The following is a 21,505-nucleotide window of genomic DNA, read 5'->3' on the forward strand; positions in this document are numbered from 1 at the left end:
AAGGTCCTGTCTTAAATGATATAACTGGATTTCATGAAAACAAGCAATGGGATTTTTTTTTTTTTTTTTTTGGCTGTCAGATTCCTCATAAATGCGACTAGCAAATTGATTCTCTCCAGATAGGACCATGTTGAAAGTCCACCCACTTAAAGTTCCTCTCTTGAGATCTTAACATTCTGTTTTGAGGGCTCGCTTGGTGGAATAGCAGCACTGTCTTATCCATGTGTTCTCTCTTCCATTTGCGTGGTAATTTTGAGTGAAAAGTATTGAAACACTTGAACGTCTGCATGGTGTTCTTTAGTGGAAAACATGCAGACAGCCAAGCATGGCAAGAAAGGTGACAAGTCACACAATCACACACTTACAAACTTAACCTCAATAGGCTTCATGTGATGAGGAAATAAAATCCGAATGGCAGAAAACCAAAGCTCCCCCTTGGGGCTGCGGGACAGATGGGTATGACCCTTGGCGTATGTGCGCTGAGCAGGATTAAAGAAACTCAGAGGACGTGTGCTCCCTTGTTAATTAAAAATTGTGAGGGCCTTTCCTCAGATTTGCAAGCACTCAGAGGATGCAAATGACCTGGGGGAGTCCAGGTTTCTTGGAATGAACCATTCTCAGGGCTGCTTAAGATGTTTTGAAGTGCAGGAAGCACTTGTGTCCTGGAAATCAGTGTCCAGCGGGGTGGATGTGCAATGGCTTAGCCCAGCAAAGCAAACAGGGAGATGGGGGCAGTCAGGTGAGAGCCAAAGGGGACCCTTAATACTGACCCACCTGACCATGGCACCTTGGAACCTCCTGAACCCATAGCCCATCTGCAGAATCAGTCCTCTTGGAAGAAGTGAATGTGTGTGTGCCTTATAGCAAAGCTCTTGGGCTATTGTCTCTCGGTTCTTTCAAATCTGAAATGGGCATGAAGCTCATTCCCGGGCTGGATGGCCTCTGAGCCAGGGTAGAAAGCAGAAGGCCAGAGAGAGGCCAAGGTGAGGCCGAAGTGACAAAGGAAGGCAGGGACAGAGCTGTGGGGAGAGCAGATCTCTTCTCAGTACACACTGCTCATAGTGGATCCACTGATTTATCTTTAAGAAACAAAAAGTCTTAGGAAGCTCTTGGCGCACACAAAGAGCTGACATTAATTTAAGCACAATTTGCTTGGTGTGGGACCGAGGGGTGGGTCTTGTGCCCATCAAATGCAGAGGGCCTCGTTATTCTGAGGTCTGTTTGTTGCTACTGCTGTGGCATGCGGGGTGCGGCGTGGGGTGGGCGTGTGGAATTGGGGTGGGCGTGGTCTGTATCTGGATGGGGGAGCAAAGGAGAAAAGTGAGGCACAGTTCTAAAGACACTGCAATAGGCCCACTGAGGTACATCTTTTTTTTTTTCCTTTTAATGAGAGGAGATCTGCCTACAAGTTACCTGACAGAACCAGTTTGTTATGTTAGAAATTTGCCCCCCCCCCCAACCCACCCATTCATTTCTTTGACCTCTGTGGCTCCTGAGAAATGAAGAGAAATGAAAAGCCAGATTCCTAAGCACTTTTTCTGCAAGAGATAGCTGTCATGAGTGGGTGGTGGGTGGGTGGGTGGGGGAGAGGCGCCTACATATTGCTGCATTTACAAAACATTGCGTTTGGTTCGTGCGGGTGTGCAAACGCGCCCCTGGGGTGCGGGGGCGCCGTCCGTTCAGAAGAAGGCAGGGTTCGTGTGCTCGATGACGCAGCGTTTGCAGTGGCGCTTCACGAAGCGCAGCGCCTCCACGGACACGTCGCAGTCCTGCACGTTGAGCATCTGCAGGTCGAAGCAGTTGGCGGCCACGATCTGCAGGCCGTGGCCGGTGATGCTCTCGCACGACTTGAGGCTCAGCCTCTTGAGGTTGAAGCAGTTCAGGGCCAGGCACTCCAGGCCCGTGTCGGAGACCAGCGGGCACTTGCCGATGTCCAGCGACTTGAGTTTCGCGCAGTTCTTGGCCAGGCACTCGACGCCGTGGTCCGTGATGCCCTCGCAGCCCCTGGCGTTGAGGTAGCGCAGCTTGCCGCAGTACTTGGCCACGTAGCGGATGCCCACGTCCGTGACGCGGCCGCAGTGGGCGATGCCCAGGTACCGCAGGCGGGACTCGAGCTTGGCGATCTCGCGCAGGCCGAAGTCGCTGACGAAGCGGCAGTCGCTGACGCTCAGCTCCTTGATGGACGCGCAGTAGATGACCAGGTAGCGCAGGCCCTCGTCGGTGAGGCGCACGCAGCGCCGCAGGTAGAGGTGCGTGAGCTGCGTGCAGTGCGCCGCGATGGTGTGCAGGCCCTCGTCCTCCAGCACGAAGCAGTCCGTCATGTCCAGGTAGCGGATGGAGATCTGCTTCCCGTGCAACGGGGACAGCTTAATGGACGCCTCCCGGGTCAGGCTGATGCAGGTCACCTTGGAGCAGCCTGCGCAGGGACACAGAACGCATGCTCAGCGCAACCTTGTCACCATCGGGGCTGCGTTCCCTCCCCCCACCCCGGGGGTGCCCGGACTGAATCTTAACTGACCCTCAAGCCTGGCCAGGGGTACACTTCCTGACATGACCTCCATAGATACACAAAAGAAAGAAAGAAAAAAAAAAGGTTCTGTGCACACATTGCATGACCTGTCTATTCTCTTTTTGCTTGTTTGGCCTTAAGGGGCATTCACAGACTTAAAAAAAAAAATCAAAAATACCAAGACCAGGGCTGGAGAGATGGCTTAGAGGGTAAGCGCTTGCCTGTGAAGCCTAAGGACCCTGGTTCGAGGCTTGATTCCCCAGGACCCACGTTAGCCAGATGCACAAGGGGGCGCATGCGTCAGGAATTCCTTTGCAGTGGCTGGAAGCCCTGGCGTGCCCATTCTCTCCCTCCCTCTCTCTCTCTCTCTCTCTCTCTCTCTCTCTCTCTCTCTCTCTCTCTCTCTGTCACTCTCAAATAAAAAAAAATAAATAAATAAAAATCAAGATCAAATTCTGGGGCCATTACGGATTGACAGTGATTGTTTTGGTCTTAAAACTGAACATAATTTCCCTTGCAATGGAGCCAAAAAGAGGTGAGTTCAAGTATGTGGGTGTCTTGCCTTGACTGGAAAGTTCAGGAGTCCCCTTCAGTGGTCCCGTAGCTCCTTGGTTCAAGGAGGTGAAATGTGTGAGAGAGAGCTAACTTGAACATGGCCTTAAGTGCTAGATTCCTTGGGTTGGGAGTTTGGTTTTGGACTTTTCCCTTTTTCTTTCTTTCTTTCTTTCTTTCTTTCTTTCTTTCTTTCTTTCTTTCTTTCTTTCTTTCTCTCTTTTCCTCCCTCTCTCCTCCCCTTCCTCCCTCCCTTTCTCTGCATGTGCACATATGTGGCATGTGTGTTTTGTGTGCGCACAGATGTGGTACTCCATGTGACTGCCAGCATCCAGAGGGAAACATCGGGTCCGCCTCCATCACTTATCTCTACTGTTCCCCTTTAGGCAACATCTCTCACTGATTCCAGAGCTTGCTGTTTTTTTTCCACGAACCTCAGCATTTCCCCAGACTCTACTCCCCTCCTCCCAGCACATGGGTGGCAGTGCCCAGCTGTTCATGTGGATCCTGGAGAACTGACCTGGGCAGCCCCGGGCGTGCCTCCCGCTTTCATGGAAGTGACTTCAGTTGCTGAGTCATCGATCAGCTCTATGTTTTGGATTTTTCATCATTTTTTTCTGGTACCTTGTGTGTGCTAGGCAAGTGATCTACCACCGAACTGTATCACCTTCCCAGGACTACTTTCTACTGCTTCTAGCACAAGGCTAAGCTCTTGTGCATCCAGGACTGTGAAACGCAAGGACTAGCTGGAAATGCTGTACTTACGATGAAGTGAGATGGACGGAGGTGACTTGACTTTGAAGACTATGGGGAATGTGGGTAATTATTACTCTAGCAAAGTTAAGCTCTAAGGACTTGATTCAATCGTTACTGGTAAAGGAAGATGGCAGTGTCAGCCCCCCAACCTGGTTCCCTGCCCTTCTCTGTCTTATCTCCTTCGAATGCCCACACAACCACAAGAAGACCTATAAGGGAGGCTCAGGCCGTCTCTGCACAAGCCTTGAATGGCTCCCATTTTACCCATGTGTATAAGGAATGCCTAACAGGGTCTCAAGGGTTTCACCTGTCTTCTCACCTCCGACCCTAGAGGCCTCATGGCCATTTCTCAGATTCCTCCCTGTCCACTGCCCACAGCCTCTGGGTGTATTCCAGAAGGAGCCGCTTCAGATGGTTCCCCGGTTAATCCCCAACTTTCTTAGCTCTCCAACACAATGATAGTTTATTAGACAATCCTTCCCTGACTGCATTTTCTGCACTTAAAAAAAATCATTTTCAGTAGCATTATGTGTTTATCCGTTTACCCGTTTACTTGTTGTTTCCTATTGAGTGCCGGCTGTTTAGTAAAAGACTGGCTGATTCATGCCTGTCTGTCTCACAGCTGGTTGATGAGTGGTAAGCACCAAGTGTATGGAGAATGAATGAATGATTTACAGAGGGATTTCCTAGTCAACCAGATGACAGAATTAAACTTACAAAATTTATATACCCACGGAATTTGACTTTAGATTAAGTACATCTGCATTAAATAACACTTTTCTGTTTTAGACTAAGTTGAAATGTTGTTAATTTGTGCCGATCTATGACAAAGTACTTTGATGAATACTTTTGCTTTGGCTCTTAACTCATTTTAAAGACCAGGATATTAATGTTCAAGAAGGTTTCTTTGAATAATTCTCTACATGGCAGCCTTAATCCTCTAAGATTCTATGTGTATATAAGTTAATATATAATATATATAAAATCTCACTACATGGTACAATTATTAAATGATTATAAGTTATTTATGAAATATTCATTGAGTATTTCAGTTCAGAAAATATTACTTTACAAAAATAAATACTGCGAAATTATATAAATGCAATCATCATCAATATGTTATATAAACATATATTTATACATATTTCATTCACCACATAAACTGCTTAATAGATTACTTACACACATGCACACACACACGCACACGCACACGCACACACACACACACACACACACACACACACACACACACACACATAGACTCATTATTTTCCTGCTCTTCTGATAGATTCCCCTGTGGCAGTTCTACAACCAGGAAGATCACTATAGACACGTCCGCATCTTGACTCTTCGAGGCGGAGGGTCTAAAGCTTGTGAGTGGCTAAACCCCAGTGTGGCTGCAGACTCTTCCCCCTCTTCTTGGAAGGCTGCCCAGGGAACTGATAAAATACACGTCTTGGGAATCATGAGGTTCAAACATAATATGATACCAAGTCACGAATTTTAAGGCGAAAACAGGATTGGAAAACAGAGCTGCAACTCCTCAGAGGTGGGTCACACCGCTGGAGGGGGTCGGAGAGGGGCTTCATGGGCTTGTGAGAGAAACTTAGCTATTCAACCTCCCTTTGTTTTACGTTTCTTTTTCTGGGATGAGCATACTCTTGAACAGCCCACATTTATTCTGTCATTTATGATGCTTTTGTTTAGCTTCGACACATGACCTTTATTTGTGCATCTTGCTTCTAGTTTCTTTATTGCTTTAATATATTTCATTAATATTTATTTATTAGGGAGAGAGAGAAAGAGGCAGATAGAGAGAGTGTGGGCACACCAGCACTTCCAGCTGCTACAAATAAACTGCAGACGCATGCACCACCTTGTGCACCTGGCTTACATGGGTCCTGGGGAATTGAACCTGGGTCCTTTGGCTTTGCAGGCAAGCGCCTTGACCATTAATCAGCTTCTCCAGCCCCCCTTTTACTTTTTAATATCTAGCAAAATCTATTGTACTATAATATTAAGTGTATATAATTTGCCTTAATTATTTTAAAGTGAGTTCCACATTTCATCAAAAAATGTTAGTTTAGTACAGTTGTGGTAAATATCATTGTATTATTTCTTATCAATAACTGTTTTTTTTAAATTTGTGTTCATTTTTATTAATTTATTTGAGAGTGACAGGCAGAGAGAGAAAGAGGCAGATTGAGAGAGAGAATGGGCATGCCAGGGCCTCCAGCCACTGCAAATGAACTCCAGATGTGTGCGCCCCCTGTGCATTTGGCTAACATGGGTCCTGGGGACTCAAACCTGGGTCCTTTGGGTTTGCAGGCAAAGGCCTTAACCATTAAGCAATTCCTCTAGCCCATCAGTAACTTTTAATGTTAGGGTTGTCCCTAGTTATTTACAGATATGTTGAGTTTTCATTAGAAAGAAAACAGATTGGTTCAACAAGTACTGTTTGTGAGACATGTGTATTCACGTATCACAGACACAGAGAAACCCTTAGGAACCATTCATCTAAACCTCCGTTTTAAAAGATGAGGCATCTCTGGTTTAGTGACAGCATGTGACTTATACTCTCAGATCAAGTTTCTTGAACGTTGATTCAAAGCTTCAATGACAAGAGCAGAGATAAGAAATGACGATGACATGGCACAGAACTGTTGGATTGACGCAAGGGTTCTGTCTTCTTAACTCCATGAGCCACAGATCTCCCTTGTTCCAGTTTCTGTGTGTGCAGATGACAGGTCCCTGGTGACCTGCCAAGAAGCTACACAAGTTTATCTGAACCTACAAATTAGGCTGAGGAATCAGTCAGCAAGACTAGTAAATCAAGGGCAGAGCAAGGTCAGTCAAGCTACAAAGCCAAACATTCCCTAACAGCTGATGTAGTTTCAGCAGTTCAGCATTGCAAAAGGACCCTGAGAGAGAGACCACAGTTACCTGCAGTTTGCTAGAAGGGTGTTTGGGAAAGCTCTCACAGCGATGAATATTCCAAACACAAATCATTTTTTTTTTAATTTTAATTGCATAGCATCTTATTTTTTTTTTAATTTAATTTATTAGTTTTCTTTTCAGTAAATACAGGCAGTTTAGTACCATTATTTAGGCTCATCTGTGATCTACCCCCTCCCATTAGACCCTCCTTGTTATTGAAAATGGGTCGTGCATTGTGGAGTTAGCCCCCAGTTATTAGTATGATAAATGTCTCTGAAAATCATGACCCAACATGTAACTCTGACATTCTTTCCGCCCCCTCTTCTGCAAAATTTCCCTGAGCCATGTTGGGTTCATTTGTGGTCTGCTTCAGTGCTGAGGTGTTGGGGGCCTCTGAGGCTCTGGCTCTCTGATTTGGTAGGAGTTGATTTTTCTCTGCATTGATCTCCTTCCCCTTTGTGCTGGTATCCAGTTCACAGGAAAACATCACCCTTGCTTATTTCGCCAGTTGTCCTTAGTTTCAGTTGGGCCCCTTCTGAGGTATGTTGGGGCAGCTCTCTTCTTAGGATCTGCATCTATCTTTTTTTTTCCCTGGTTGTTTGTAGTGCAGCTAGGCGGTCGCCATCTTGACCGGAAGCCCCACAAATCATTTTTTAAAAGGTAATTCTATTTATTTATGAGAGAGAGAGAGAGAGAGAGAGAGAGAGAGAGAGTCCATGGCCTACTGCCACTACAAGTGGACTCCAGTCCCATGAACCACTTTGGGCATCTGACTTTACATGGGTGCCGAGGAATCGAAACCAGGCTGTCCGGCTTTGCTTTGCAAATGAGCGCCTTTAACTGCTGAGCCATCTCTCCAGCCCCGTGAATCATCCTCTAATCTGAGAAAATTAAACAAGGTGTTCACTACATGCACAGATAATTAAAATGGTTAGGATTAGAATTAGAAAGAGATTTCCTTATAAAAAAAGAGTGTTCAACTAAAGGGGACCAAAAAAAAAAAAAAAAGCACATCTAGGGCTGGAGAGATGGCTTAGTGATTAAGCGCTTGCCTGTGAAGCCTAAGGACCCCGGTTCGAGGCTCGATTCCCCAGGACCCACGTTAGCCAGATGCACAAGGGGGTGCATGCATCCGGAGTTCGTTTGCAGTGGCTAGAGGTCCTGGTGCGCCCATTCGCTCTATCTGCCTCTTTCTCTCTCTGTCTGTTGCTCTCAAATAAATAAATAAAAATATTTTTGAAAAAGCACATCTAGTGTGGCTGGAAGAGCTATGTGAATTGCCTGTCACGAGGCTTTAAAACCAGTCTCCGCCACAATGATTTCTCTTTCCACAGCTCCTTGGAGGAAAATTGTAAGAAAAACCTCCTTGTTTCCTGTTTCTCGAAACCAGTGACTGGGCATATAGTTCATTACTATGGCTTTGTCCTGCAGCCAGCTGAAGTTGGGGAGCAAGCAAGTTGCTTTCTTACAAGGGAAAGAAATCTGCCAAAAAAATAATGGGCCGTCAGCTGAAATGTTTTTCAGATGTCAGCTTCTGAAAGAGAGAGCAAGCCGAGAGCAGATCTACCTCTGAGTTATTGGAGGGCATCATTTACCTCAGGTGCCTGTAAATCCCAAATTCTGTTTATTTGCCTGACGCTGTCATTATTACTTCTTGACCATCCCCGGCCATGCCCCAGGTCACAGCTCATGCTGGCTCATTTCTTTAAGTCCCTAACACAACACACACATTTCAACCTCTCCAGTGTTCATCTTTTGCCTGTTACGGCAGCTGAGATAAAGAAAGGCTGTTAGTCAGCAGGACCCATGTCTGGCGCCAAAGTATGACTCTGGGCTTTAATTCTTCCTGCCTGAGAGGTTTTTCAAGCAAAGCAACAATACATTTCTATCTTTAAAAGAATGAAAGGCTTGATTCAGAAGACCTTATCCTGGTACTATGTAACTGAGGATTATGCTGAAAAAGAAATCAAATCAGGGTTGGAGAGGTGGCTTAGCGGTGAAGGCGGCACTTGCCTACAAAGCCAAAGGACCCAGGTTCAATTCCCCAGGGCCCATTTAAGCCAGATGCACAAGGTGGTGCATGTGTCTGGAGTTCATTTGTAATGGCTGGAGGACCTCACTCAGGCACACACACACACACTCTCTCTCTCTCCACACATAAATATAAATGAATTTCTTTTTAAAGAGTGCAAACTCACCCAGAGGTGAGAATGGGGAAAACACCAGTCACGTCACCACCATGGGTTTCCCTCCATGTCTATGGAATGGGGAGCCATCCTGAGCTCGCCCCCCCACCCCCATTCACCCTGACAGTGAACTCCCGGGTAGGTCAAGAGCTGGGAAGGAAGCTCCCAGCAACATGCAGCAGCCTCGGCATGGGATGAACCGCAAACAGGTGCACAAAAAGGTCTCTGGTTGCTAAATAGCTATTTGGCTCCTTCCAGTTACCAAAATTAGATCTTTGGTTTCTATTACTTAGGGGTCCTGTGAAATAAATGAGCATTCTGTATAGGAAGGACACACAGGGCCAACGTCCCTGGAGCTCCAGAAAGAAGCAGACATTATTTTATGCAAGGGTTACTTCTGGCCTACATGGTCCAGATGCTGGAGAGAGTTTTTTTGTTTTTTCTTCAGAATTATTAGCCTTCCCACCACGCACTACCCATGTGGGTACCCAGCAAGAAGGGGATCCTGCAGAGGTTTCAAAGTCTCTACCACTTTGGAAATGGCTGGAGAGATGGCTTAGCAGTTAAGGTGCTTGCCTGCAAAGACAAAGGACCCAGGTTCAATTCCCCAGGATCCACGTAAGCCAGATGCACGGGGTTGGGGGGGGGGATATCTGGAATTCGTTTGCAGTAGCTGGAGGCTATAGGTGCCCATTCACTCTCTCTGTTTCTCTCTCCTCCTCTCTCTCTATCATTTATCTATCTATTTTTTTGGAAAAGAAAGCCCAGGCTGGGAGGTCAGCTTGCATTTACCTGACACGTCCAAGTGCTCCAGGTTGGGGCAAAGGGATACCACATCGAAGACGGCCTCGTTGGAGATATTGTAGCAGCCCGAGACTTCCAGGCGTCTCAGCTCGGGACAGCACTGCGCGATGGTGTAGAGCCCTCGGTCTGTGAGCCTGCGGCAGCCGCTGACGATGACCGTTTCCAGCATGAGACAGACATTGGGGGTGTCCTGGCAGAGCCTGCGGGTCAGCACCTTGAGGGCACGGTCCACGTTGATGGTCTCGCCCGTCAGGCGGATAGTCCTCCAGAGGCGTGGGTCCCAGGCCAGGTTGTACCAGCGGCGGCACACGCGCGCGCAGCGGCACAGCTGGTTGGTGGGCAGGAAGGAGAACACGTGCACCATGGAGGGGTCCGGCAGCCGGTCGATGCTGGCCTGCTCCTTCTGCGGCCTCGAGGCCAGCCGGATGAGCGGATGCGTGAGGCGGGTAGGGGGCGGGGAGTGGACCATGGCCACTGTCTCCCCGGTGATGGAGGATGAGGAGGTGGACGAGCCCCGTCCATTCTGAAATCCTGGCAACGTCGGTGGACATATCAAGGCTGGGCTGGGCGTGCTCAGTGTGCGCATGCTCAGGTCGGAGTCTGGTAAAGGATAAAAGAGAGAAGAAAAACAAAATGAGTTAACTAGCCCATGGTGGATGTTAACCACATTGCTGGTACTGAGAGTTACAGGCCAGCATCAAAGAAAAGGAAGAAAAAGATAGGTAATTTAAAAGAGATGGGGGGGGAGGGGAGGGAGAGAGAGAGAGAGAAAGAAAGGGAGAAAGAGAGAGAGAGAGACAGAAGATTAAGGTCACTGTTCATCATACCAGGGCCCTTTGATTCAAGCGTTCCCACTAAGGACCTGATGAAGGTTCAACCATTTAGTCTGTCTTTTAGGATGTATAATTTTGTGCCATCACTGACATTGGGGTCCAGTTTTGTGTCCCCCCCTTCCCGCCCCTCCACCTCACCCACCCTATTGTCCAGTCCTTGAGATGCTTATTAGGTATGTTGGCATCTTGAGCAGATTCCGGTTAGGAGCTGCAGATGAGTGAGACCATGCAATGATTATCTTTCTGTGATTGGGCGAGTTCACTAAGAATGATATGTTCCAGGTTCGACCATTTCTCTTCAATTTTTATTGTGTCATTTTTCCTTACTGTTGTGTAGAATTCCATCATATAGATATACCACATCTTGGTTATCCATTTGTCTAATGATGAGCATCTGGGTGGATTCCAGCTCTAAGCTATTAAGAGCTGGTCCTACAAGAAGACAGATTTCTGTCAGAGTACTTAATGATGCACCAAGGTTAGTGGTAAGACCCTACTGTTGAAGACACCATGTGCTATTCTATGGACCGTGGAGTGACCTGGCTGGAATCTGGAAGAGATTCAGTCCCCAGACAGCTCATCTAGTGCCAAAAGATGCTGGGGGAAAATGACCAACATATGGCCAAGCAACTCATGGTCTAAGCTACTCAGTAGCAATCAACCTGACGTGATGCTCACACAAGTGCAATAGTGGTGCACAGTCATGGTGGGAAACCAACTGCTCTTGATTTGGTTAACTGATCTGCTCAGAGGAACGGAACCCATAGCTGGAGCTGGGAAACAAGTCAGAACCATATCCAAAAACGAGCTTGCTCTCCATTATCAAGTTCCCACCAACCGTGGGCTACAAGAGGGCCTACACCTATTAAATTCTCTTTAAAATAACAATGGTTATCCCATTTATCTGGTGCTAATTTCATTGTCCATTGGAGAATTTGCTTCTTTTTTTCATATGGACGCATATCCTGAGGAAATAATCAGCCCAACACATCCTCAACAGGGTCCCAGCTGAAACTAAGAATAATTGGGGAAATGAGCAAGAGTGCTGCTTTCTTGGTGAACCTGGTACCAGCACAAGGGTGAAGGAGATTGACACAGAGAATGCTCACCTCCTACCAAACCAGATATCCAGAGACACAGAGGATCCCAAGACCTCATCACTGAGGCAGACCAAAAATGAACCCAACATGGCTCAGGGAAATTTGCAGAAGAAGGGGCGGAAAGAATTTCAGAGCCACACATTGAGTCATTATACACAGAGACATTGCCTCCTCCCCATAACTGATGGCTAACCCCACAATGCAGGACCCACATTCCCTGATGAGGAGGGTCCCTGCGGAGTGGGGAGGACAGGGAGGGGGCTAAAAATGGCATCAACGTGACTGTATACACACTGTGTACATTAGAAATACAAAGAAGAACGATGGCCTTGACACACTCTCGGGGAGGAAGGAACAGCGGGATGTCTCCCAGGAGACATTCACATTCCCCTGAAATCCTGTGTGCCTGGTCCCCTTGGTAAGGGGCTGGCATGCATGCATCCCCCAGCCCCAAAGTTGCTCCAGTGGTCGTCAACTGCACTGTGCCCTGCTGACTCCGCTGTCGTGGGCTCTCGTCTCCTTTGCACTCACTCATGGTGCCACAGTCATGACAATCTGCTGCTGACAGTACGGAAATGAACAGGTATGGCTGCTGGGGTACAATCTGTCTCACCCACGCAGACCACGCAGACAGGTCGCTGGGCGGAAACCCCCTCAGGCCGTGGCTTCGTGCTGCCCTGTGCTGCTTAATGCTGATTATCTAAAGAACACGACCTCAAAGTTGGATTGCTGTTCCTCTAGGGAAAACCCTAGGTAAAAACAAAACTCATTTGCTTTCCTAATACATGTCAGCCAGGTGGAGGGTTGTGTCGTGTTTTACCTGTGAAGAGAATATGGCACAGAAGAGAAGGAGGCTCGAGCATGAGCTAGAGAACATTTGCTGCCTCTGCCCTTGCTTGCCCTGGCTTGCAGACCATCCGCCTCTTGTGATCGCAGATTCCCAGCCATCTCAGAGGGTCCATTAGTCCTTCATACTTTATGTGTTTTTCTTATTAACAGCCTCACATTTGCATTTGAGTAATCTGAATCATTCTCTTCCTGGAGCCAGGAAGATCTCTTGATGAGGGTGCAAGTGGTTTCTAAGTCTATGAGAGACAGAATTCTTTAGAATCCTACTCAAAGAGCTACCTCAGTTCCTTTCCCTCTCTCCATACATACAGTAGAGAATTTACTCTATCTCTACAAATAGATGTAGATATTATATACTTTATATATAGATATACTTAGGAAACTGTATTCTCAGTATATTTCATATAACATGCTTTTATTTAATTTCCTTTACACACACTTGGCAAAGAGGTAGATAGAGACAAGAAATTTATCTCCAAATTCCATATTCCTTCACCTATAAAATAAGCAACTGGGCACAATGATGGCTAAGTCATTTCTGGTTGTCTATTTCTCTAAAGGCTAAAGATCTATCCTTCATCGTTTTCCACACTTCATTCCATGGGAACTCATGTAACACCACCTTTGCAGAGAACTTCCAGGAGCACCATCCAACTCAAGGACTTTAGCTTCTTTTAAACAATTAACTGTGTGAGTGTGTGTGTGCGCATGTATGTGCATTTGTATGAAGTGTGTGTGGGTATAGTGGAGGGCAGAAGACAACCTGGGAAACACCATTTTTTTTCTTTTTTTCATATTTGAGAGACAGAGAGCATGTGCATGTGCACATGAGGGAGGGAGGGAGGGAGAGAGAGAGAGAGAGAGAGAGAGAGAGAAATGGTGTGCTAGGGCCTCAGCCAGTGCAATTGAACTCCAGATGCTTGCGCCACCTAGTGGGGATGTGCAAACTTTCGTTTGCCACACCTTTGTGTGCCTGGCATATGTCGGCTATGGAGAGTGGAACATGGGTTCTTAGGCAATTGCCTTATTCACTAAGCCATCTCTCCAGCACCTCTTTAGTTTCTCTAAGAATGTTTGTGAGACAGAGAGTGGCTAGTCTAGTTTTCCCCTAATGTGTCCACTATAATCTCTTTTTAAGTTTGGCTCTTTCCCTGCGCTCTCATGTCCTTCATCATGTAACTTTGCAGTTGCTCCAGGTATGAAGGCTCTGAACTCTTTTCCCTGCCTGCCTAGGTTCCACTCATCTGGAAAGAGAAGACGCTTAACTGTGCCCTGCAGAGCTCTGCCAAGCTAGGCCCCTGAAGCCTAAAATGTGCTCACCCCCATGGGTCAGCCTGAGGGGAACAATGTGAGTAAACCAAGACTGCTTAGCACAGCCTTGTCTTTACAGATGACTCAGTCCTTCTCTTTTCATTATTAATAACCATTCCAGAGTGCTCAAGGAACGTCCACCCAGAAGAGAACAACACTTCCTACACCTCCAAGAACATTCTGCCGCGGGGGAATGAGGAATCTCTCTGATAGCTTCCCAATTCAGAACTTAGCCTTGGGATTCCCAGAGGAATTGCACGCTGTCCTTCACAAAGTGCGGAGGCAGCCTAGAGGACTTCTGGAAGGAAAGCTGATGTCTCCTTTGCCTGAGCACATGTCAGGACTACCTTGTTCCTTCTCTTATATTTTACGACAGGCCAAGAATCTTCAGAGGACTTCTGAAAAGTCATGGTTTATCACAGCAGAGTCTAAACTAGCACCTGAGAATCAAAAACCAATAAGGTGATCTGCAACGCTGCAGTATGCATCCCAGAGGTTGCCACAAAGTATGCTTCTTAATATTGCCCCAAATGTGTAAGATTTAATTATCAAATTTTAAAACTGCATGCATATTTCATAAATGTGTAGGTATGCATATACATTTATAAATATAATCAAGTACAAGTAAGATATACATAACATGTCACACACAATGTGTCAAGGAACCATTGATTGGCACAAGATGTAATTTTCTTATAGAACTGACACCACCATAGTATACTGCTATGCCAGGAATGCAGGGCACTTTCCATTCTCACCAAGGACTGTCTCCATCCCCAAGGAACAGACTTTATGTGGACTTTTTGTGGAAGTGACAAATAGAACATAGGTGACCAAAAGCTTCTACCAAATTAACTACTGTTTGTCTCCTGTGTCCTTAACTTATGATACCCACCCGAAGATCATAGTTATTTTATTTGACAAATAATATGTCACCTGAATTATCAGTGAAGGGCACACACAAAATCTTAAGAGTGCAGTACATTTTCATAAAGTACTTTTGCAAACCCCAGAACATACATCAGGTAAGTAGCATTTTTTAAACCCACAAAGATAGCTCTTCATCCAGCAGATAGTCTTTGGGCAAACTTTTTAAAATTTTTATGGGAGTAATTTGGTAAATTGATAATGGGTTCCATTAAAGGTAGTGTGGTAGTTTGAATGGATTTCCCCCAAGAGATTCAGGAGTTTTGTTCAAGCTCATAAATTGGTGTCACTGTGGGTGGATCCTAAGTCCAGAGCTAAGGTGTCTGGGGTAGATCTGGACTTTCTAGCTAAAGACAGGCATAGTGCTTGAGTTCTGCCTGCATTCCTGGAGTGGGCTTGCTTGTGTTGGTGACAGTTTTTGTTTTTTCTCTCTGCGTGGACCTGTGAAAGCAGGCCACCTTCTTCTGCCATTATGGAACTTCCTCTCTATCTGTAAATTTCAATAAATCCCTTCCTCCATAACTGTGCCTGGTTTGGAAGTTCATCCCAGCAACGTGAGGCTGACTGTGATAGATAGACTCATTGCCTCACAATTATGTCCCATGTAACAACATTATGGTCAAATATGTACTACTTATATCATGGTGGTTGCATAAGGTCATACTGATTAGTGACTCTACATCCATCTTAGCTTGTAAAATTTAACAACTGTCAAATAATCTAATGATACATTGTTGAGAATGTAAGTCTGCTGTCATGTGGTAAAAAGCTGTACTTTATAGTAAAGTATGTGGATGAATTGAGGGATAGATAAAGAAACCTATCAGGGGAGAACTGATAAATTTTCAGTAGGAACACTTACAGTTGGTATCAAACAAAATAATTAGAAAAGATGGTTTTTACTTTTTAGTTTTTAAAAAATATAAATTGATTTGAGAGAACAGAAAGAGGGAGAAAGAAGCACAGAGTGAGAGAATGAGCACACCAAAGTCCCCAGCCACTGCAAGCGAACTCCAGACGCATGTCCCACCTTGTGCATCTGACTTTAATGGGTCCTGAGGAATCAAACCTGGGTCCTTAGGCTTGGCAGGCAAGCACCTTAACCACTAAGCCATCTCTCCAGCCCCCAAAAGTGTTTTTAATTATAAATATGTATGACTTGAGAAAAGGTAGAGATGAGCATAATCTAAACGTGATGAGTAGAATAGGAACATTTAAGGAGAAATAATCACATAACTTTAAAAATCAAGATGTGTATTTTGTGGCCTGTGTCTTAATGACATTGAGAAGGTAAATATATCAAAAAGATGAAGAAATAATAAAATATGCCATATTTTGGACAGAGAAGAAATGTTTGGAGGCAAAAGACAATTGGCATTAAGATTCTGTAAGCTGTGTACTGCATATTCCTGGATTACATGGTTGCCGGAAGAGAATATGCATTCATTGATTAATTTAACACACACTGTTACTTCTGTCTAATTGAGGTCCAGGAAGCGAGTGATCGCATTTGACTTGATTATAAACCAAGTATCTGCTTTTCTTACCCACAGTCTCATTGAGGTATCTCGACAGAATAGACTGTGGCATCTGTAACTTCTTGTAACCCTTTGGGGAGATAGGAAAATGAGTATGTTAAGAAAAGTTCCAAGTCGCCCACTTTCTGGCATGGAAAAGGGAAGAAAAGTTAATCAGTCTCAAAGAACAGTAGTTTTCAGAAGTCCAACATGAAAACAGTAAATGCCGAATCTCCGGTAGTTAGGAACCTTTTATATTAAAATATCTTAAGTATACTTTTGTATTTTTTTGTCAGAATGAACTTAATCTTTGACACAATGATGATATTTAAGTCAAGTAAAAATAACAGTGCTTTTTGTATACTAATATATTCATCTGATGACAAAACTAAGAGATTGTGGGTTCTTTAAAATTAAAGAAATTAATCTTTTAAAATATTTTCAAGGGCTGGAGAGATAGATGGCTTAGCAGCTTGCCTGTGAAGCCTAAGGACCTCAGTTCGAGGCTCGATTCCCCAGGACCCACATTAGCCTGATGCACAAGGGGGCGCACGCGTCTAGAGTTCGTTTGCAGTGGCTGGAAGCCCTGGTATACCCATTCTCTCTCTGCCTCTTTCTCTCTCTCTGTCACTTACAAATAAATAAATAAAAATGAACAAAGAAATTAAAAAAGATTTTCCCTTAGAAAAAAAGACAACTATTTTTTATACTCTTTACACATTTAAAATAACTTCAGAATATAAAGCAAACTTTTATGACAAATTGTATGCTTGAAAATATAGTTCTTAATTTTTTTCCTTATGGTTTCAAAAGTTTTGGATATTTTACATCTTAGTAATTTTAGCAGAGTATCAAAACTATTTAAAGCATCTTTTGCACACATGCTCATTAGCCACATTTCTTCCAACTAGCGAGCTGCCTGTTTTCATGGTTTTTATTTTCAAACCACTGCTGTTTACACCATAGGAAGCCTATTTACTTTACTCTGGGCTTTCAAGGTCAAAATTTACAATGCTATCCTTGCACCTCCCCCCTCTGATTACCAAAACTTTTGTGCAAGATGCCTTCCATTATAACGTGTCCTCCTCCCCAAGAACTATTGCCATAAAAAGCAAGGTTTCTTTTCTTAGCTTAAACTCAAGCCTAGAAAAATACATCTATAAAACCTCGTTAGTGAGAAAATAATACACTCTGAGCGATCACTTATCATCGTGTTTTATTTCAAAATATTTTCCTTTAATGTGGCTCAGATCATATAAGCAACGTAGAGGAATGGAAGGCACTAGTTACCATCAAATAGAAGTTTGCATACAGAAGGTTAAACTTGCATTTCACACGGATGGAGTTACGTTTAGGATTCCAGAGTTCTTGCTGGAAACGGCATCAGAAATTGATACCTGCAGGATCAAATGATGGCTGGGAGCAGTGTCTACGAACGAAACTACTGCTTTGCCATTCATCTGGACTAATTCCCTGCCGGTGGCACTGAAGTGACTGACTCATGACATCTCGGTGAAGACCGTGGGCTTTTTCCAGACCAGTGTATGTGGCCCAGTCTTGTGTTCAGCTCTTTACATACGCTTGACCACTGGTTTCCCAGGTTGCTCCAGTGTCGGACTCTCTGTTCCATTTGGCTTTAAGCTCTTTTAAAACGGAATAATCACACTGTTAAGGAAGCATTTAAGCTACACTGCTTTAAAAGCCTTTCATAGAAGCAGTTGAAGTTTATAGACTAGCTTCTTTGGATTTTGCTAACAACATGAGTACCTAGCGAGGATCTTTCTAGACATTCTGCCTCAAAAGCAGATCAGGTGGCCCAAGAAACCAAGACTTTGGTTGTAATTCCTTTTAGTTGTATTTTATGTTGAATGATGACTTAGAATACTCCTTTACCCTTTCTGTGAAAAGTCAAAGAAAGCTGTCATTAAATTTTTATTCTTTGATGGAAGGTGGGGTTTATCATCCCTGAAAAAGCACCTCTGTTACTAAAAGCTGTTTGTATTTTCATAAGAAGTATTATTTACTTTTTGTTCTTTCTCCCTTCCTCTTCCTTCCTTCCTTCTTTCCCTCCCTCCCTTCTTCCCTCCTTCCTTCCTTTCTTCCTTCCTCTTTTCTTCCTTTCCTTCCCTCCTTCCCTCCTTCCTTCCTTCCTTCCTTCCTTCCTTCCTTCCTTCCTTCCTTCCTTCCTTCCATTTTTTCCTCTCTCCCTCCATCCTTCCCTCCTTCCCTCCTTCCTTTTTCTTCTTTTGTGACTCAACATGAAATAACTGAAGGAGGAAAGCTGTCGCGAGCACTCTCAAAGATGATCGGTTGAGAGGATTCTGCCGGCGAAGGTCAATGATACTCAGACGCTGGTATACTCGCAAAGGAGTTTACTGGGATGAAAGTCACGCACAAGCAAGCCCAAACGATCACAAATAATATTATAGCTAATATAATATTCATCGCTACATTACTAACACAAGAATATTTCTAACGAGTCTAACATGTATACGACCTGACAATGCGAGATTTGAGTTGCGACACTTTATGACCTGACCAATGCGAGGTTCGAGCTGCGACGTTGTTTACTTTCGGTTCGCTGTGCTCCAAGCCGAGTCTTGGTCCGCTGGCGTAAGCTAGTGCTCTGGCTTAAGGATGATCATTCGGACAGAGTGTCGGGCTGATGAATTCGGATCGGTGATGTACTCGCGGGGGTCTCAGTCAGGACTGCTGAGCAACCTTTCAGTCAGTCATAGTGTCGGGGAGACTGAGACAATGGTTGCTGAGCAGCTGGGGTTCTTATACCTTCCAATGCTTATCTAATAGTTTCACACACACATCTGCTAATCTCTACTACGTCACTGCACACAGAGTTTTGCTTACAAGCTTTGACTTTGCATTTTTTACTCTCACAACAAACTTGTTTATCCTAAACTGGCCCTGGACCGTATGCTGGTCCTTACATGCTCATAACAAAAGTGCACCACGGGGGGAAAGCACAGTGGCGGATGGCTCCGTGGTGGCAGGGAGATGCAGCTGGTGCGCTCCCATCGTTGGGACAGGAAACAGGAAAGGAAGTAGGCATCAGGTCGCAGCTGTAAAACTGCAATGCCTGGCAATAGGACTCGACTTCCTCCAGCAAGCCTCCCCTTCCCGTAGGGCCAGAACATTCCGATATGGCATCATGAGCTGGAGACCAAGTGCTTGAACACGTGAGCTTATGGGGGGGGCGGCATTTCACATTCAAACCACAGCATAGGGTAAGATAATCTCGGGCTGGTGAAATGGCTGGGTGGTGAAGAGCTTGCAAGCGCGGGCCCGGCGGAGGCCTGAGGGACTACTTGAGGTCTAGTCCCGAAACTCCCTTTATAAGCAGCTGGGTGATTATATGCACCAGTCAGCTCAGACTTACAGGGAAGCAGAGCCTTGAGAATTGCTGGAGGCTGTGAAAAATTAGCAAGTTCTGGGATCAGTAAGATGCTTCGGCTCAAATAATATCAGGAGGAAGAGGAAAGGAGTGGGGTACCCAACATTCCACTTCAGCCTCCCCAGGTGAGTGTAGCCTGCTGCAGGGGGACACACTGGGCCCCATAAGGGGACATACCTGTCTGTACAACACACACACACACACACACACACACACACACACAGGTAAGAATATATATATATATATATTTTTACAATGGACAAGGGCATGTTTTTAGAATCTCTTTAAGCATTTGCTAACTTATCATCTCGATAGAAAGAAAACAGGCTTCAGGTTGAGAGGCTTTGATGGGCAGCAGTATTTACCTGGGATTTAATACAATTTTTATTGATTTTTTTACAATTGATTTGTTTTTGTAGTCTGTCCTCTGGGTAGGACGTGGCTGCTGCCTGCCTGGAATCAGGCAGCTGTGATTATGTGCACAACCTCCACAAGACTGGCCCATTAACATTCGTTCACGGAAGGGAGAAAGGGTGAATGAATGGGCTCAAAGGGCTCATGAAGCCCATAGCATCTGCTAGACCCTTCTTCTCCCTGAGACAGTATAAGGAGTTATCCATCGCCAGTGTGTGTGTGTGTGTGTCTGTGTGTGTGTGTCTGTGTATGTGCATGTTTGTGTGTCTGTGTATGTGGGTCTGTGTATGTGTGTGTGTGTGTAGTGGCGGGGGCAGGGAGAGGTTCGTGTACAATGATGTAGTTTGTCCATGCTCCTATAAGTAACGTCTCACCCGTGATCTTGCATGTAACCTCAACTAAACACGCTGGTTCACCAGGCTAGATGAATGGAATACTTTCTTTTGTCTGTCGCAGATGCCAGATTTAGGGTGAGTATACATTTGTTCATGTCTTCTTAAAAAAAACTGTATTGCAACATTTGGCATCCAAACAAGAACGTGACAAGACCCGGTGACTCTGAGAGGAACAGTCTTGGGCGATAAGAAATTCAGTAGAGGACACATGCTATTTGCCTAGAGAGCAAATCATGGTTGGAAAGTCTACCAGGGAAACACTAGTGGGGCCATCTCCTTCTATTTATTATGGGGTGATAGACCTCATTCTTATAGATTGAACTGTATTCTTTAAAAGGTATGTTAAGTCTTAAGTCTTAATTTTTTTAAGTATTTTGAGGTAGAGTCTCACTATAGTCCAGGCTGACCTGGAACTCACTATGGAGTCTCAGGGTGGCCTTGAACTCACACAATCCTCCTACCTCTGCCTCCCGAGTGCTGGGATTAAAGGCGTGCGCCACCGCACCTGGCTAAGTCTTAATTTTTGGTGTTGGTGTGTGGGATGTAATCTGGAAACTGGGTTTGTGTAAACATGACCGAATTAACACGAGGGCAATACTAGAGGAGACGCTAGTGCAATGTGATTGTGTCCTATAAAACACAAAATGGGGTCACAGGCAGAAGACACAGAGTGACAGAGGTGGAGAAAATTCGGTAGTATTCATATGTATGCAGGCAGTTATGTTGTCACAGCCCAGGAATGCCTTAGGTTACCATAATATAAAAGAAGCAAGGGTGAATTTTTCCCCACATTTGTCCCAACACCCTGTCTTGAGAATTTGAGCGTCTGGAGTTTGTATGAAAGGAAATTCGATTATTCGAAGTCACCTGGTGTTGTAATTTGAATGTTCTAAAGCCCTCGTAGGCTCATGTGTTTGAACCCTTGAACCCCAGCTGGTACCGTTGTTGGGAAGGCCAGGAGGTGGAGCGTTGAGGGAGGAAATGTTTCAACTGGGCTGTGGATTTG

At 45.1% G+C, this 21,505-nt stretch overlaps 1 protein-coding gene across 1 annotated transcript in view; it reads right to left on the reverse strand.

Annotated features, from left to right (window-relative positions):
- Positions 1-1,459: 1,459 nt before the first annotated feature.
- The window catches only part of Fbxl7 (F-box and leucine rich repeat protein 7), a 394,580-nt gene continuing 374,534 nt past the window's right edge, over positions 1,460-21,505 (reverse strand). The window contains exons 3-4 of the mRNA XM_004652536.2: positions 9,733-10,344; positions 1,460-2,416 (exon numbers count right to left, since the gene is read on the reverse strand). Of these exons, the coding sequence (XP_004652593.1) occupies positions 1,680-2,416; positions 9,733-10,344 (1,349 nt within the window). The 3' untranslated portion in view covers positions 1,460-1,679. The remainder of the gene's footprint in view (positions 2,417-9,732; positions 10,345-21,505) is intronic.

This window comes from Jaculus jaculus, chromosome 13 (genome assembly GCF_020740685.1).
Source record: "Jaculus jaculus isolate mJacJac1 chromosome 13, mJacJac1.mat.Y.cur, whole genome shotgun sequence".
NCBI classification, from domain to species: Eukaryota; Metazoa; Chordata; class Mammalia; order Rodentia; family Dipodidae; genus Jaculus; species Jaculus jaculus.